The 18,515-nt window shown below is 39.0% G+C and overlaps 1 protein-coding gene across 1 annotated transcript; it reads left to right on the top strand.

Moving 5' to 3' along the window:
• The first annotated feature begins 518 nt into the window (after window positions 1-518).
• Window positions 519-17,950, top strand: LOC130545640 (docking protein 5). The gene is made up of 5 exons (XM_057320264.1): window positions 519-711; window positions 2,063-2,359; window positions 2,438-2,546; window positions 14,702-14,874; window positions 15,114-17,950. The coding sequence occupies exons 1-5, from the start codon at window positions 652-654 to the stop codon at window positions 15,993-15,995; spliced, it is 1,521 nt and encodes a 506-aa protein (XP_057176247.1). The 5' UTR covers window positions 519-651; the 3' UTR covers window positions 15,996-17,950.
• Window positions 17,951-18,515: the final 565 nt, after the last annotated feature.

Below are 18,515 nucleotides of genomic sequence, written 5' to 3'. Positions count from 1 at the left end.
GTGCAGTTGACATCCACTTCACATCAGACAGTTTCCTGACTGTCTTTCACATGAATAGTGTGTACAGACGTACATTTGATAAACACGTCTGCACAATCTCTCCAGTATAATAAACTAAATAAAGAATAACATCAGATATGACATACGCACACTTTGCATGCTCCGTGAAGCATTCATACACCTCTGGAAAAGGTTAATGTTTCAAAGGTCATTTGCATGTTAAACTAATTTTAGGCTGATTCAATGATGCACCTTCATCTGCACAGCATTCAGTATTCACCACTGTAAGACATGAGGACTATATCCTCCTGATCATGTGATTGATTTTGTGGAAATAGTAGGATGTTAAAACATCCACACATTGTACAGACGAGATGCAGCCTTCCCCACGTAAATAGTGTCAAACAGGAAGAATCGTACACATAGGAAACCGAGCCTACCGCAGCCGTGCAGACACACACCCACTCATCTGACTTCTCCAAGTGACAGATTTAGACTTCATTTGAGACAGGAAGTAAGACTGACAGAAGTAGCTTATAGGCCATTCACAACAAGTGCCACAGCAATGCATCTTAGCAAGCAAATAGGTTAAAAGCAAAAACCAAAGACAAGAAAGTGAGATAAATTGAAATAAAGTCCAGCTGACGAACTATGGAGGAGGACATCAGGAGAAATGGGAAGCTTTACCTCCACCAGAAGCGCTTCGGAAAGGTGAGACTCCTTGAGTTTCAGAATGTACAGGTTTTTACACAATTAACAATTTTTTTGTAATAAAAAAAATTTAAAAAGTTGACTGGTTGACAATTCGGCATGCAACGATGCACTGAGGTCATAAAGTACGAAGCTGCCGTTACTGTAACTGTCGTACAGTTTACTGACCACAGTCAACACAAAATAGAAAGTAAATACGTAAAATGATGTCATGCTTGGATGAAAAAGTAATTTTCAAGCATCTCCACTGTTTTTAATTTATCTTTATTAATAATGTCTCTTATGTTGCGGTTTGCAGAAGAAATCAAAGTGTACTGATGCAATAAATAATAAGAAACAATTTTCAGACAAAAATTTTGGATATGGGTCTTTGCGAAGTAAGGATACATTTTTTTTTTACAAAAGTGTTTTTGATGATGAAGAATACAAGATTTCAAGGTAAAGCATTGCTTATGCCCTGCATATGTATGTGTATTATAATATCAATGTTATCTCATGCTTTTCTAAGAACGAAAACTTTTCTTAAGTCACTTTTTTTACTTTTGTAATTACTTAACTGAGAGAAGGTCATTTATAATGGCTGCTTAAAGTTAACTTCAAACAGATGTCTTTGAAGAGTAATTAAACTAGGGATATTTTCCACTATGGTTGTATAATGAACCGTATATACATTATATCTATCTATTGATTTTTATTTTCAAATCTTAAACAGTGTGTGTTCAAGAAGTATTTGAACACTGAAGTTCCACTTTATAATGTGAATGCCACGCCATTAGAGAACAAAAGATCAACCCAAGTGACTTTTATTTTAATGAAACACAGTACAAGCATAAAAGATAAAAAAAATATGTTTGTTTGGTTTTAAATTATACCATAAACTACATGAAGACAAACACATTTAGACACTTGTGACAACTGTTAGTCTATACACTAGTTACTTCATCTGTGTGCGAATTGACTTCATACATACATTCACTAAAAATGATTAGATTAGATCCACTTAGTAACAACAACAAATAGGCAAATAAAAGATTGTTTTCATTTATTTTGTTTCTGCACAGACCATTTGGTTTGCAACTTGTTTTTAAATGCAAAGCCATTGATACTTACAGCTTTCCTGTGGCTCAGTGGTAAGAGCATGGCGCCAGCAACGCCACGGTCATGGGTTCAATCCCAGGGGAATTGCACATAGTCAGAAACAAAAAATGTATAGTACAATGCAATGTAAGTCGCTTTGGATAAAAGCGTCTGCCAAATGTTTAAATGTAAATGTACATTATATGAGTTATAAATTTGCGGTAGACTATATGTTACACGCATTACAGACTATAATGTGCATGCCATCTCTCAGAGGTGGAGGAAGGTGTGGTGCGTGTTGGTGGCGGAGGGCAGGCGCAGTGTGGCGCGGCTGGAGCTCTACGAGCACAAACATATGTCCGTTAAGGAAGGATCTAGCAGACGCAAACCCGACTACAAACAGGTGATCAGGCTGAGAGAATGTATCAGGATATCAGAAAAAGAGATGGACGACTGCCCCAAAGACTGTGCCACTTTCTTGCTGGAAACCACAGACAAACTGTACGTGTTTGCAGCCCACCAACCAGAAGCAGAGGAGTGGATCAAGTGCCTCTGCGAGCAGGCGTTCCCAGTAGGTCACATTCAGTTACTACATGACATGATGAAAGTGATGATCATGAGTGGGTTAAAACCACTGTATGTTTTTCAGGACACACAGATTGAGCAAAGATTACAAAGACAGAGTGGGAACCTCTCTGAACCTGTGAGCGGTTACAGAGAAATGCAGGAAAACTCCCTCTATGACACAGCAGACAGTGGTAAGGTCACGCTAACATGATGAAATTACATTCTTTTGCTATTTTACAATGTTTTTCACTCGGAACCGGATTGTAAAAAAGGAATAATTATCAACCCGTGATACTTGGAACCAATTTCAAAAACTTGCCCCCACTGTTAGATGCTGCTAAAATCTCAACATTGCTCCTTTAACCTGGGGGCGGGGTCATTTATTTGTCTGACAAATGGCAGTTCAGGGGAGTGGTCCATTTGTGTTTCTGTGTTTTGAGTGGCAGAGGAATTATAAATACAGCTCTAAAATCAAGTGCACAGCTGTCAATAAATAAATAGATAAATAAAATAGTAAAATAAATAAATACATAAATAAATAGATATAAATAGAATAAATAAAATAAATAAAATAAATAAATACAATAGTAAAATAAACAATTAAATTAAAAATTAAAATATGCTGAAATGAAAATAAAATAGTCACCCAAAAAGGAAATTCATGTCATCATTTACTCACCCTCAAGTTGTTCCAAACCTGTATACATTTCTTTGTTCTGTTGAACACAAATTAAGATATTTTGAAGAATGTGGGAAACCAAACAGTTCTGGGGCACCACTGACTGCTATAGTAGTTTTTCCCTACCTTGGTAATCATTTCTCTGTTGAGTTTTGATGTTGTTGATGTTTGATGTTGTCTCATGTTGATCTGTCAATTCTGTGCTCAGCCCCTCTTTCAACATTTTTCCTGATTCTTCTATATCGTTGTGTGAGCAATTTTGTACATTTTTAATGAGAAAATTGTTCAACTGAGATCAAACCTGTCCCTGGGGAATTTTGTTCAATTTGAGTCATCAAGTGAGCCGATGCTATGGAATGATTTTCAGCCTATTTCGTTTGAATCTTGTAAAGACATTGTTGAACATCTGAAATCAACTTCATCTTTACGAGATATCATTCGACCTAGATTTCAGATTTTTAATACCATTGGATATGATCATGTATCGCTTCTTAATCTTAGTTTAACTAACGGGGTTGTTCCTGACTGCTTAAAATCAGCTACAGTAACTCCCTTAATAAAGAGGCCCAATCTTGATTTTTCAAATCTGAATAATTTCAGGCCTATATCGAACCTGCCATTTCTCTCTAAGATTCTTGAGAAAATTGTGTTGACTCAGTTGCAATCACATATGATATGAAAATTCCAATCAGGTTTTAAGTCTAAACACAGCACGGAAACTGCACTTTTAAAAGTTGTAAATTATATTCTATCAGAAACAGATAAAGGGAATGCTGTGGCTTTGGTGCTTTTAGACTTAAGTTCTGCATTTAACACGGTTGACCTCAAAATCCTGATTTCTAGGCTGGAGAGTTGTGTGGGGCTAGGGGGAACGGTGTTGAATGGTTTCAAACTTTTTTAACAAATTGGAGTTTTTGTGTCTGTATTGGCCAACACAGTTCATCCTCACACCCACCTGCTAATGGGGTGCCTCAGGGCTCAATCCTAACCCCCGTTTTATTTTCTATATTTATGTTTCTGATGGGTGCTATCTTCGAGAATGGAGTTTCTTTCCACCTGTACGCGGATAATACTCAGCTTTATTTTCCCTGGCAACATAAAAGCAAGGAATCCTTAGGACCTCTGCTGCACTGTTTGAAAGAACTACAACCATGGTTAAAGCAGAATTTCTTAGTGCTTAATGAAAATAAAACTGTAATCATTTTGTTTGGTGTAAAGTCATATGAAGACTATGCCCCTCAATTTGGCCATCTCCTCTTATTTTACATCTTGTGCTAAAAATCTTGGTGTCGACTGCAACCTTGGTTTTGAGAAACAAATTAGTGCAGTGGTCAAATCACGCTTCTTCCACTTACGGCGTCGATCAAATCTCTACTTTCTAACAAACAGTTTGAACAGATCATTCACTTGTTTGTTTTATCTCGTTTCGATTACTATAATTCAATTTACTATGGTATAAATCAGTCTTCTATAATGCGCTTACAGGGGTCCAGATTGCTGCTGCTAGGTTGCTGACGGAGGTTCGATCATATCTCGCCTACCCTTATTTCATTAAACTGGTTACCCATCAAATCTAAAATTGTTTTCAAAATTTTAACCTTTGTTTTAAAAATACTTTCCCACAACTGTTTGGTAACCAACATTCTTCCAAATATCAGTCTTAGTGTTCAGCAGAACAATAAAATTCATACAGGTTTGGAACAACTCGAGGATGTGTAAATGATGACAGTTGCGCAATTCCTAAATAAATAAATGGCAAATTGTGTGTGGTATTTAGCAAGGATTAGGATGGCATGATATATACAGTATGTAATGTAATTTAAATTAATTCTCCTCCTAGTTTATTCATATTGTTGAAAATCACTTTGAATCGTCTTACGGTCACAGGTAATATTGGAGGGACAGTGGAGGGACAGAGAGAGAGATGCTATTTTAGTTTGTCCTATTGCAAGGTCGAACAGGCTCTTTTTCAAGTGAAACCTCGGGCCTAAGTCAAACTGCCCATTTGGGCCACAGGTGGCCAACCTTGATTCCATTAAAGGACAGAAACGAGGGGACACTGTTTTCAGGTGTATGTATAGAGAGAGCGCATTCAGGGGCGACGACAAATGAAATGAAGCAGAGGGATGCAAGCTGTCCTCAGATTCACCCAAGGCGACTTCCTATTGACTTCCTGCTTTTTCCTTTTCATCTCGCTGAAGACATTTTATTGGCCCATGTGTATCATTGAAGGGGCACAACTTTTGTAAGGTATGTTTTCAGCGTGGTAAGGACCCTCATATGTGTCCTCTATTTGATGTTTGGAAAGTTTTTAGTGACGGTTGATCAGGCAAGCAAACAGGGTTTAAGATTTGAATAAATGTCAATACGAAAATAGAAAGTGCACTTTGTGACTTATACCTCAAAAAGAGTGCTATTACTATTCTATAGACAGTTTCAGCGGCAACAACATAAACAAACATTATGTGGCCCAAACTTAACTTCCGGGAGACCTTTTCAAAAAACCATAACTTATATACAATTTAAATATGAAAACATGAAAAATATTTTTATATGCAGCCCCACATTCAATTTTTGTTTTGTTTTGTTTAATTAATCTAGCATCACTTTGCAAACTTTTCAACCCAATCTAATGGCAAAAACGTAACTATTTCAAGATGTGGCTAATTTTGGCTATATGAATTTGCACGTTCTCATTAATACATTCCAGTACGATTTGCTTTCACGCCAGTGACGTTACAATTAGGGGGGGGGGTAGGTGTGGGGATCAGTATTCCTTTTTTCTAGTAATTATACGTTTTTGTACAATTCACAATGCACAAATTCATATGAATAAGCCACCTCGTAAAATAGTTATGAATTCTCATGAGAATCAGGTTGAACTTTCTACTTGGCTCCCAAATAAAAAAAGACACTTTTAAGCTTAAAGCCAATGTGTGAAATTTGGATCTCTGTTGGTCAAAGTTTTATGAAGTTGCAGATCCACAGTTTTTTTTAATACACATACAAACTTCCCATGAGCTTGCATTCACACTTTCACGTATTTGCATAGATACAAATAGAAGCACAAGGAAAACCACAGGCTTACGTGGAATGGACGAGGCTAATATCATACAAAACTTGGGGACAGGTTCGCAAAGCTCTATTGTTTGTGTGCAGTTCATTTTGGTAGAGTTCATATAGCTGAAATGAGCAGTTGGCCTAGAGAGGAGCTTCAACTTCTGCTTTGTGGGTGAAATACCCCAGCAGAGTGTTAAAAGCGTTTTAAAGCTTCACATGCAGACAAAGTGGTGGTTTAGTTTAACTGAAAACCAGCTATTGAACTGTAAAGTTCAGGGCAAGTCTATTTTTGAGCGGTGAAACATCACATCCTCATTTTGCTGTCCTCATGCCACTGCCACAAACAAGTAGTGCCTGACTTCTTCATGAATACGAACTGTTGCAGTCTGGAGACTCTAGTGTGAACCAAAGACTATTCAGACCATGTAACCCATTCAATGCAATCCTTTATGCAAGAATATGTTAATGACTTTACACAACACTAAAAAGGTTGCAATGTCCTTGTAGCTGTGAATTAATTGCACATCATGCTCTGAATGTGAAGTGATTATATATCCTCATCTCTTCATGTGCACTCAACAAAATGTCTGTTTTTCTTTGGATATTAAGAATTTCTTTATTTTCGTTTCTTTTTTTGGGTGGGGGAGCTCAATATAGTTGTCAACAAACTTGAAATGCATTTCAGTCTAGCTGCCTCTCTCCTAAATCCAATGTGATGGTGAGTTTAAAGATACCAGCCAGAGGTCAGGCTCGCAGCAGTTTAGGGATAATTGGATTGCAACCACTCTCTGACAGATTTGATTGGACGAGCAAGAATGTTTTGCGTCGTATGGTTTTGGGTGGTGTATGATGTGTGTGGAAAAAGCTTGACTTCAGAAAATAAACTGAGAGCAAGTGGAATCTCAAGATTAACAAAGCACCTTCTATTAGGCACCGAATTTCTTTCAGGCAGCTTTTTTTGTTTGTATGGTTTATGGTTTACATAACTCTTTAAACAACCTAAATTATTTATTCATCTTCAACTTTAAATGTTTCGAAGTGGTTATGTAAACATTTTTGAATGGTGCATGGTTACCAGTTTACGCAAAGTATGAGATGGCTGTCATCAGAAACTTTGTATCATGTTTGGTAAAGATTACTTGCATGATACTGCATACTGTGCAGTATACTAGACATGACCTATTATATTGAAACAAGTATAGAAAACAACACATATTATTTAAGGATATCTCTTGGCAGTCCAATCAACTTAAATCACATGATGTTACAAATGAGAAATACGTATTCATTTATGTCACAATAAAAATGGAAAAAAAAGTTGTGAAGAGATTTTAATTTTGGTATGTGTACACAAAGATGAACGACAAAGATTTAAAACAGATGCATCAGATGAGGGGGGTTTGATACAAAAAGTGCTGTTCTGGGGTATCAAAACAAGTGTAGTAGTTTTGGTCTATTTCTGTGGTCTATTTCCAGCCTAGAGATGCTTACTATGTGAACATATGCGCCAGATCGGAAGGAAGTAGTTGCTTTCTGTCTCTGATCTATAGTTTGAGAGTAGAGATACTATCAGCAGCTCGCAGGAATACATTTATCTTGCCTTACCTTAGCGAGACGCCCCAGACTCATCTGCAGAATTCAATGTGCAGTCCCCAAATAACCTGGAATCTCAAAGCATCTTATTAATGCAAGTATCATCGTTTCACATCGAGGTGAACTTCACACTGGCCTTGAGGTGGTCTGTAATAATACCTCTGGTGCTGCTGCGGTTTCCAGCGTTTCTTTGATAGCTCTGTGAGCTTAAAACATGAAACACAAACAGAAAACTAATTAGTGCAGATTTTTTAACCATGCATTGTTGGAAATTGGCTTAATGGTTGTTGTTGCGGAAGAAAGACAGAAATGTAAAGACCATTAAACAGGGGCGATTTCTATTTTGAAAAGGAGGTCTTTCTTTATTAGAAATAAATGGATAAAATAAACAGCATTGTGCCAACTAAAGCTATATAAATAGAAATATGTGTTCTTCTTTTAAGTGTTTTCTTAACTTGTTTTGTGTGTATGTTGGGGGTGTAGGGGTGTATGAATAGTCTAGAATCAACAATATGACTTTCTATACATAATAAAAAATAAATTATTACATAACATAGTACATTTACAGTCTCTTTAATATGGTCAACTTAATAAATCTTGTCATACATAAATAAAACAAAAAATTAGAAATAGGAAATGAATACAGCTAATATAAAAGATTAATAGGAAATATCAATAGAACTAACATAAAATGTATTTTTGGAAACACGGACACATCATTTTTATAATGTTATTGACATATATATTTTAAAAATGTAAAAAAAAATGCATGAACGTGTACTGTATTGTCATGTACCTGTTTGTGATTTGTGGTCATGTCGTTTATTTTGTATGTCAACAGGAAATATTAATATAAATATATGTTTTAGAAATATTGACACATAATCTTAATAATATTTTTCGTATGAAAAAGGTAAAAACATGTAAAGGCATCAACATATGTATTGTCATGCACCTGCATGTCTTTTATTTTGTAACTGGTATTTGGTATTATGTCATTTCCTGTTGTAGTCCGATCCATGTTCTTTTGTATTTCTGTTTATCGTTGACCTGCTCTAGTGTTTCCGGTGTTCCTTATTTTCCTGATTCCCAAGTGTATGAATACCCCTATGTAGCCGTTGTCTAGTGTTGGTTATTGATGGAATTTAATGTGTTGTTTTTTTTGTGTTGCTCCTGTTCGGTGTTTCATGTTGTTGGATTATATTAATTCCCCTGCAAACACATCCTTTGCTGCATATTTTAGAATATCATGTTGCATGCATAGTATAACAAAATACACCATCAAATCAAACATTATTTAAATTAAATAACCATAGGAATTTATTTTGAACGAATATCCTTAAGCTGCAAAACACTCCATAGCAAATTTTTCATGTAGTGCACTTAATCAGTTGTCGAGCCCAAATAGTACGGTTTTCATTGCATGACTCATGCACATGCACAATTTTGCTACCCTACAAAACACACAGCTAATTATTGTATCATCTTTTCTGATCTGTGTGATGTACTGATGAACAAAGGTCTTTAAGACTGTTTTTAACCAGTGACCCGACAATCAGTGACCCGCTGCTGATTAACACTCGCAAGATCTCTTCAGACACCCTTGAAAGTCAATTTACCAGAAATGAACACATAAAAGTAATTGTTTCGTCCTCCTTTGTTCCAAAGTACAGATTAAATGTGTAAATAGAACAGAAGGGGCATGTTCAAGAAGTTATTTTTTTCCAAAGTAAAAAAACTGACAACAGCGTTATTAAAATCAAGGGCGTTCTAGATGATTAAAATGCTGCCTATGTTGGCAGCTCAAAGCATTTTTGAAAATAGCTTTACATTTTAATTTATGTATTTGGAAGATGCTTTTATCCAAAGTTATGCTGCATTCAAGGTATACATTTTATCAGTATGTGTGTTCCCTGGGAATCGAGCCCACAACCTCATCTACAAGAATATTGTAAAAAAAGCAAATGCTACTAAAAATAAAAGATGGAAGAACGAATGAAAATGTGATAAAAGTGCAAACTACAATAATAATCAGCATACAGTTTCTCTCTCTAAATAAAAAGTTTCACACGTGACACTAACAATAGCACAATAACGTCCAGTGAGTCAGCGAGTCGTGCCTCGTACTGCCTGTATCTCCAGATTGCAGGAGACGCGCGCATGGCGGCGTGCAGCTCTCCCCCCGAGCGATGCTGCAAACGAGCATGAGCGGGAGAAACAAATAAATCTGACATCCGCGGTCATGGGTGAGGCTTCCCAGGGCAACAAGCCAGCAGTCTGAGAGCTTGTTTCATCCAGGAAGATGTAGCGCGAGGAGGAAGAGGCTCGGAAAATGACAGCTGTGAACAATTTGCCAAGGAACAAAGTCTAAAGTTAGACAGGACTGCCTTCTCTGACTTTCCTCTGCTCCTGTGGACATCCAGTTTTGAATTTCAAAGCTATCTTCAGAGAAAAGGCAGTGGATCGTGTTCCCTGCTGACTTTCGGTGCAACTCCACTATATGTTTCAGTGACGAAAATGATAAAACGTACTGCCGATTATATTCTGGCTGATGGAAGGGTAGGATATTGGAAGCAGATGCAAATATTTAAAGGTACTCTATTGACTTCATGCTGCGTTCAAGTCATGTCAGAATAATCAGATTATGAGTTGAGCGCACATGAATGCCAACATTAAGTCATTCATTAATTACTGTACCAGTAGGAAACCCAAGGCTTTCTTTAGTCTAGGATAGCTCACCCAACAACACATTTCTGTATTTTTTTTCACCCTGATGTCGTTTAAAACCTGTATATGACTCTTTCTTCTGTGGAACACAAAAGAAGATATTTTGGTGAGGGTGTATAAATGATGAGTGGATTTTCTTTTTCGGGTGAACTATCCCTTTAAGCCCTAATTTTCTGATTTGGGGTGTGTCATATAGTATTGAAAGAGAACTGAAAACACATTAATATTTGAAACAGAATATTTCAATAATTCTGAATAATAATAGTAAATGTTAACAGTGCAATTCAGTTTATATGCATTTGATGTACTGTTGATATAAGGTACGCTGGGTGATTTTTTAGCTGGTTTGTGAGGTCACAGGCTTGTGCAACAGGACTACATTTCCCACAATTCACTTTGGCACAGCCCAAATGCAAAACCTTTCTCATGATTTTGTTAAGGCAGCACTAAAAATCTCCCTGGCTTTGTTAAGAAGTTAAATAAAGGGTTATTAAATTGCCCACAAGGTCTATTTTATTCAGACCAAAATCACCTCTATGCATACTGCATTATAATAATTACTTCTAAGCTTTCCTGTAGCTCAGTGGTAAGAGCATGGTGCTAACAACGCCAAAGTCATAGGTTCGATCCCAGGGGATTGCACATACTTAGAAACAAATGTATAGGATAATGCAATGTAAGTCGCTTTGGGAAAAAGCGTATGCCAAATGCGTGAATGTACTTCTGTACATAACATTTTCTTAGTTAATAATTTTCCAAGCGCACTGTTGCAAAACACTTTTACAGAGAACATGATTAATTAAATTAAAAAATGAATGCAAAATGGGCCAAAAAACCAAACAGGACGGAACACGAAAGTTACAACTTACCAGGGTTTGCGAATTCACCAGGGGAAAGCAAAATGCTGCAACAACACCCAGGTGCATGCTTGCACTGTAACAGCAGGTCAGACAAGGAGGAACTGTAGCCAGGATGAGCACCACAGTGCTACGGTGCCCACCATTTGCACCCAGGGGAAAGGAGCAAGAGCAGCCCCTACAAGTGGATTCACATCATTTCCCAACCCCGCAGCTAGGTCTTTCCAAAGCAACAGCAAGGATGGAACCCGCAAGACCCTCATCTGAGATGCCTCCGAAAATTGTGGAGGAAAGCTAAAGACCACGAAAATGAGGGCCTGAAGAACCTGTGGAACCAGGTTCTTCAGGAGAGCAGAGAGGATCAGGAAATGGAGAAGTCGAAAGGAAAAAGCAAGGGCCAGCTTCCTCCGGGACCCATTCAAGTATGCCCGTAGCCTATTGGAAGAGAAGAAAACCGGGACACTGCATACAACCAAGCAGGAGCTGGAAAACTATATCAAAACCCAGACCAGCAACAGCCTCCGAGAAAGTCCCCTCGGTTCACAATGGTACATCCCTCAGCCACCATAGCCATCCTCACAGCTTGATACTACCTCCCCGAGATGGTCTGATGTCAGCCAGGTGGTACAGAGCCGCTTCAGCAGCCGGACCAAATGGCGTTCCGTACAAAGTCTACAAGAACTGCCCCACAGTCCTGAAGCTGCTGTGGAGGCTGATGTGTGTTGCCTGGAAAACCAAAGCCATTCCTTCAGCATGGTGTACGGTAGTCACTGTATTCATCCCAAAAGAGAAAGACTCCTGTAACATCAGCAATTTTAGAGGCATTGCTCTTCTGAATGTGGAAGGGTAGATCTTTTTCTTGATGATGGCAAAATGCATGACTAGTTACCACTTAACAACCAAATATATTATTGACACCAGTTGTCAGAAGGCAGGCGTCCCAGAATTTTTCAGGCTGCGTGGAGCACTCCGTGATGATTTGGGATCAGATTTAGACAGCCAAGCTTAATAAATCAGATCTCCATGTCGTGTGGCTAGACCTCGCAAATGCATATGGGTCTGTCCCCCACCAGCTCATCAGGTTTGCCCTCAAATTCTTTCATATTCCACCATGTATTCAGACCCTCATAACCAACAATTTCGACAACCTTCAAGTCTGCTACACAACCTCCGAAGTTACAAATGGGTGGTATCAAGTGGAGAAAGGAATAGCCATGAGATGCTCCATCTCTCCCATATTCTTCACAACAGTGTTTGAGGTCATACTTATTGGAGGAAGACAGATAGTTAGAGGAGTCAGATCTCGTCAGGTCAGCGGCTTCCTGCTCTACGGAGCTATATAGATGATGTCACCACACTCCTTCAGACGGCGGCATGCACCAACAGGCTTCTGAAAAGGCTTGAAGACCTGTTCACATAGATGAAGATAAAATCATCCAAGTCATGCAGTCTCTCGATCAGGAAAGGAGCCAGGAGGGACAACATCTCCTTCTCAGTCAGTGAGAAGATTCCATGCTTGAAAGACCAACCAGTGAAAAGCCTGGGAAGGCTCTAAACCGCTGACCTTTCATACAAACACATGGCTTTCTCTGTAAGTCGATGAGGCTTTCTCACCTCATCGACAGTCCTGAAGATGGACGCAAAGGCAAATAACTATATCTGGAAGTGGCTTGGCCTTCCCCCGATGCCTGTCCACCTCAGCTCTGTTTGGGAAGAACACCCTGAGGCTTCCCTGAAAACCATCATCTCGGGCTACAAACTGGAAAAAGTGAGGCTGCTGCTCAAGCTGAAAGACTCTCCCATTCTGGTGGTACAAAATTCTAATGCCTGTGTTCGTACCGGAAGACAATGGGAAGCACCACAAGCGGTGCATCAGGCCATAACTCATCTGAAACACCAAGAGGTTATGGGACTAATCAAGCATGGCAGGGCAGGCTTCAGATGGACAACAGCAACCAGCATGTGGTCCAAAGCCAAAAAGACAGAGAGGAAAAGGCTGATTGTCCAGAAGGTCATGAAGGAGGAGGAGGAAAGCTACAGGGTCAGAGCAGTGAGCCAATCTCAGCAAGGGAAATGGACAACCTGGAAGGCAGTAATCAATAGGACCATCACATGGGCCGATCTGTGGAAGCTGCCCCAAGCAAGGTTACGTTTCCTGATCAGGGCTACGAATGGTACCCTCCCAAGCCCCCAGAACCTGTATCGCTGGTGCGTCATAAAAGAAATTTGCCAGCTGTGTGGCCACCAGAGTCCCAGCCTACAACACATACTCTTTGGCTGCAAGACTGCTTTGACTCAGGGCCGGTACGGGTGGCGTTACGACTGTGTCCTGCGGAAGCTAGCAGAGGTCATTGAAGGCGCTAAGCAGCTTCGTATGGGAGAGGTCCCTGTTGTTACCGGGAGGCGAGTGAGACCTGAGAGCCAATCTTGGTCGCCAACTGAAGTTCCCACAGCAGATTGTCATGACATATCTTCGACCTGACATTGTAATCTGGTCATCATGGCCGAATTAAATGTGCCATGGGAAGACAGGATGGAGGCATCGTTTGAGAGGAAAAGGGAGAAGTATGCAGAGCTTGCATCTGCATGCACGCAAGCTGGGAGGAGAGCATATACATTTCTAGTGGAGGTTGGCTGCAGAGGCTTCACCGGAACCTCCGCACAGGGATTTCTTGAGTCTCGGGGTCAGTGGCCCCAAGCTGCAGAAGGCCTTGAAAGACCTGGAAAGACCCGTCCCTGCTGCTGCTCCACCACCTAGAGATGTTCCGGGATTAAAGGAGTGAAACATCAAGGACAGATGGCCCCCGCTGATGACCCTGCAGACAGGGGCGACTGGCCATCTGGTGTTCCGGGTGTTTTCCCGGTGGACCGCTAACGTATGGGGCCGGAACGGATGCTTGGCCCGCTCAGACGGACATATTATAAATGCGAATGCACATAACGCGAATGAAGAAGACACGTATGCATGCCACCCCCCCGGTTGACAGACTTGACCATGTATCCCCCGGTCGACAGACCCGATGCCATGCTCGTACGCCATGCTCTTACCACTGAGCTACAGGAAAGCTATGTGGATTATTGATCAAAAGTTATTGATCACCCTTTTGACTTAGGTTTTTATATATTGCACTTTTCTCAATGCTTTTTATTTACAGGTTAAAGGGATAGTTCACCCAAAATAAGAATTCTGTCATCATTTACTCACCCTCTTGTCATTTCAAACCCGTGTGACTTTCTTTTGCAGAACACAAAAAGGGATATTTTGAAAAATGTTGGCAATGATAAGTAAATGATGACAGAATTTTCATTTTTGGGGCACTATCCCTTTAAAGTATTAAGAAAATATCTGCTTGGAATTTATAAGATTTTGACTAGATGGCTTTTATAATTTTGTGTCTCTAACACTCCTGATGGATCTTTTGTTTTGCAGTTCGAGAGTTTGTGGTCATAGCAGTGGGTACAGAGGCTGCTGTTCGTTGCAATCTTTATGGAAAATATATTCTGACAGCCCAGCCTGCCTGTTTACTTCTGAAGGACTCCAACACAAAGAAAGTGCTCCTTAAATGGCCGTACTGCTACGTCAGAAAGTTTGGTCAAGACACGGTAAATCATCTTAAAAATATTTTGAGATAAATCACGTTTGTGAGAGTCAAAGTATAGACATTGTGCAAGTGTAAATTTTGTGTAAACGTTTCTTAATGTAGCCGCATTGAATTTAATTTGCATGCTTTCCTCGTGGGAAATAAGCATCCTGTCTTCATCACCGCTTGAGTAATTGTGGAAAAACATATCTGGTTTCAAAATAGATATCATAAGTTTCTCTTCTCCTTTTTTCTTCTCAGCTGTCTTTCTCTTTTGAAGCGGGCCGCAGATGCGAGTCCGGTGAGGGGAATTTTGAGTTTGCGACCCATCAGGGAGAACAGATATTTTGCATTGTCAGCGAAGCCATCCAGCATCTCCCCAAAACCTCAGCAGCAAAACAGAGCGGCAGCACCCATGAGGTCCAAAGCACAGAAATCACTGATAGAATATATGATGACATCAATCCGTCAGATCGTTCTTGTCCATCACAGCAACTGGTTCAGCATCCATCGAAAAAGCTCAGCGCTTCCACGAGGAGCTTGTCTTTGAATGCGATACAATCGTTGTGTCAAGTGACAAGTATCAAAACCAACAGCGAGAATGAGGAACCGGTGTACGCCATAGTGTCAAAAGCTCAGCCAAAATCAACTTCCCCCACAGACCCTCACACACACTGGCAAAACCTGAGAAAAGCTATCCATCAGTTTGAACCTCCTCAAGACTCTTGCACGGCCGACACTGATATTTCGCAGTCTGCTTTCGTGACTCCCCGGGAAGATGGAGAATATGATGAAACGGTGACCGGACAAGATTCCACTGACTTGTTGAGTGATTCTATCCACCAATTAGCAATTAATGATGCATTAAAGAACATCAGCGCAGAAGCAATTTACGCAGATCCACAGGACCTAGAGCCCATAGCTGAGAGCGACGTCGATGCTGTTTACGATGATCCAGAGGAGGTCATCAAGAGTAATCAAAGAGCTCAAGATGGAGTGGACCACTCAGCCGAGTGTGATTTCTTCTATATCCCTGACACTCTCTCGACCCACGTCATGGCTGCCCGATCCAGCCCTAGTCAAAGTTTAGATGACATATCCTCAGAATATGACAATTTGATGTTAAAGGGAAGGCGAATGTAAAACAGCATGATATTATCTTTGAAATGATAAAAACATGGGCGACATTCACTAAGAATGAATTGTGCCGGCGTCGATAGCATAATTTATTTGCACAAGATGTTAAACTCAAAGAATCACAGTATACAAATCCAGTCATGATGCAAAAATGCAGATTGCAAAGTGCAATTCACCAAGCAGTCTCTCCAAGTAGCAGGCATACTGTGCATACTTGGTTACAGCATGCATATGAATTATTTATCATTTGAAGGAATAGTTCACCAAAATTGTCATGCCATCCAAGATGTAAACGACCAATGCTAATATAAACTAGTTGCGCCACTGATATTACTATGAATCGAGAGTGAATGCAACACTCAATATGGCCGCTCTCAAAGTAAGGATATCGAATGCACGGCATGTTGCTTGCTTAGTTTGCTCAAACTATGATGCATGTAAGTCTACATGTCATAATAAAAAGGAACTATGCTTCAAACCACAGCTCTAGACCCGTAGTTCCAACCAGTGTTGGGTGTAAAGTAAGGGATTACTCAAATTTTTCTGTAATTTAATTACAGTTACTTCTGATGTAATTAAACTAAATACTGTGTGTAATATTTGTGTGTGCAATAGTAGAATTGACATCAAAATTCCAAGTCTAAGTTTAAAATCCGTGCTTTAATGTATAATTCTCACATTTGTGTACTTTAATCAGTTAATAATACTACTTTATGTAGTTTTATATTATTTATTTGAATGAATTAAAAGAGCTGTTTCATGTCTATCCTTGAATCACTAATAACAACTAATAACGGTTGATATAGGATATAGAAAGTAATTAGCAATAAGTAATTAAATACTTTTTGGAGAGAGTAATTTGTACAGTAATCTAATTACACTATTGAACATTTATTTAGTAACTAGTAGTTAATTACTTTTTCAGAGTAACTTACCCAACACTGATTCCAACCACGCAACTTTGCGATGCTGTTTGCGATTGATCGTTGGAACGATTGTTTCGGGAAACACTTAAATCGTTGAACTATGCTGGAACGAGGGAACTTGCGGCTATAGTTGTCTAACGATGGTTTTGGGAAAAACATCCCAGATCGATGTGATGACATGTTGATAAAAACTTATTCAATTGTATTCAGCTGAAGAAACAAAGTCATATACATCTGAAAAGGCATAACGAGAAGTACTTTATAAGACAATTTTCATATTTGGGTGAACTATTCCTTTAAAGAACTACTGCAGTCATGGTCACTAAAAAACGTGCACATCTTTTTTAAACAAATCTTTCTGCTTTGTTAATAAGTTACAATCTATAACCCATCTAATGTACATATAAATGCACAATGTACATACAGGCGCCTGGGGAATAAAACGCTGAAATATTGTGCTCGAAAGTGGCACTGTTTAGTGAATTCTCCTATGTGCCATATTTTCTTTGAAAATGACTGAAGAAGCACTCCCGAACTCATCTTTTATGGCTTTTACTTCAATGCCTCTTCCAGGAACTCTTTGATTGCTAGCTAGAGAAATGTTGAAGAAATCTGCTTGGCTGTAATGAAAGGGTAATAATTACAGTCAGTGGTAGATGCATTGGCAGTGGAATGAACTGGAGGGGCTCTTTCCTGTGTAGACTGATTTAATTAACAGTGCCGAGGGACGCGGCTTGAAACTTGATTGGGATCCCGACCTGCCTGAGAATGAAGATGTCACAGCAGCCCATTCATCTGCTGTCTGTCACTCTGTCTGCAGAGATGGACGCCTGCTGTAGCGGACAAAATGATGGTGAAGTGTGTTGAGATTTAATGTATTTTATACTCTACTCAAAATGTGTGTGTTGCTTAATCTGATGATGATTAATAAAGATAATTGTAAATGATGTAGTTAAAATAAAATAAAATTCTTCTACATGCATCATTTATGGTGGGGGATGCTTTTTGCCAATACCCATTTTGTTCTTTTTACTTTATAAAATGAAAGTTTGTGGCATGAATGTGCCCCATATAGTAAATATAACTGATGTAACGTTGAATCAATAATCGCATCCAGAATAAAAGTTTGTGTTTACATAATGTATGTCTGTGTACTGCGCATATTAATTTTGAATTCATAAAAACACACATACATGCATATATTTAGGAAAATTATAAAATATAAACATTTATAAATAACTTCAATTATTGGTAAATATAAATGAATACATCTAAATATTTCCTAAATATGTGTATGTTCTTGTGTTAATGAATACAAAATTAATATGCACAGTACACAGACATATATTATGCAAACACAAACTTTTATTCTGGATGAGATTAATCGCAATTAATCGTTTGACAGCCCTAGTTAAATTGGTTATTCTCAACATTTATTTAACAATTATGTTTGCAATATGGGTCTGCATCAACAGGAGTTCAGATTTCATTCGTACATACAGTTTTTAATCCGTTAAAATGTAAAATCTTTTGCACATATAGCGACAAATCTCGCAATTCTGAGATTCTTTCTGCACAGTTTAATGGATCATATTCAGTC

Source organism: Triplophysa rosa, linkage group LG22, assembly GCF_024868665.1.
Source record: "Triplophysa rosa linkage group LG22, Trosa_1v2, whole genome shotgun sequence".
NCBI lineage: Eukaryota > Metazoa > Chordata > Actinopteri > Cypriniformes > Nemacheilidae > Triplophysa > Triplophysa rosa.
Note: the sequence above shows the minus strand (reverse complement) of the source record. Positions and strands in the feature narration are given on the sequence as shown.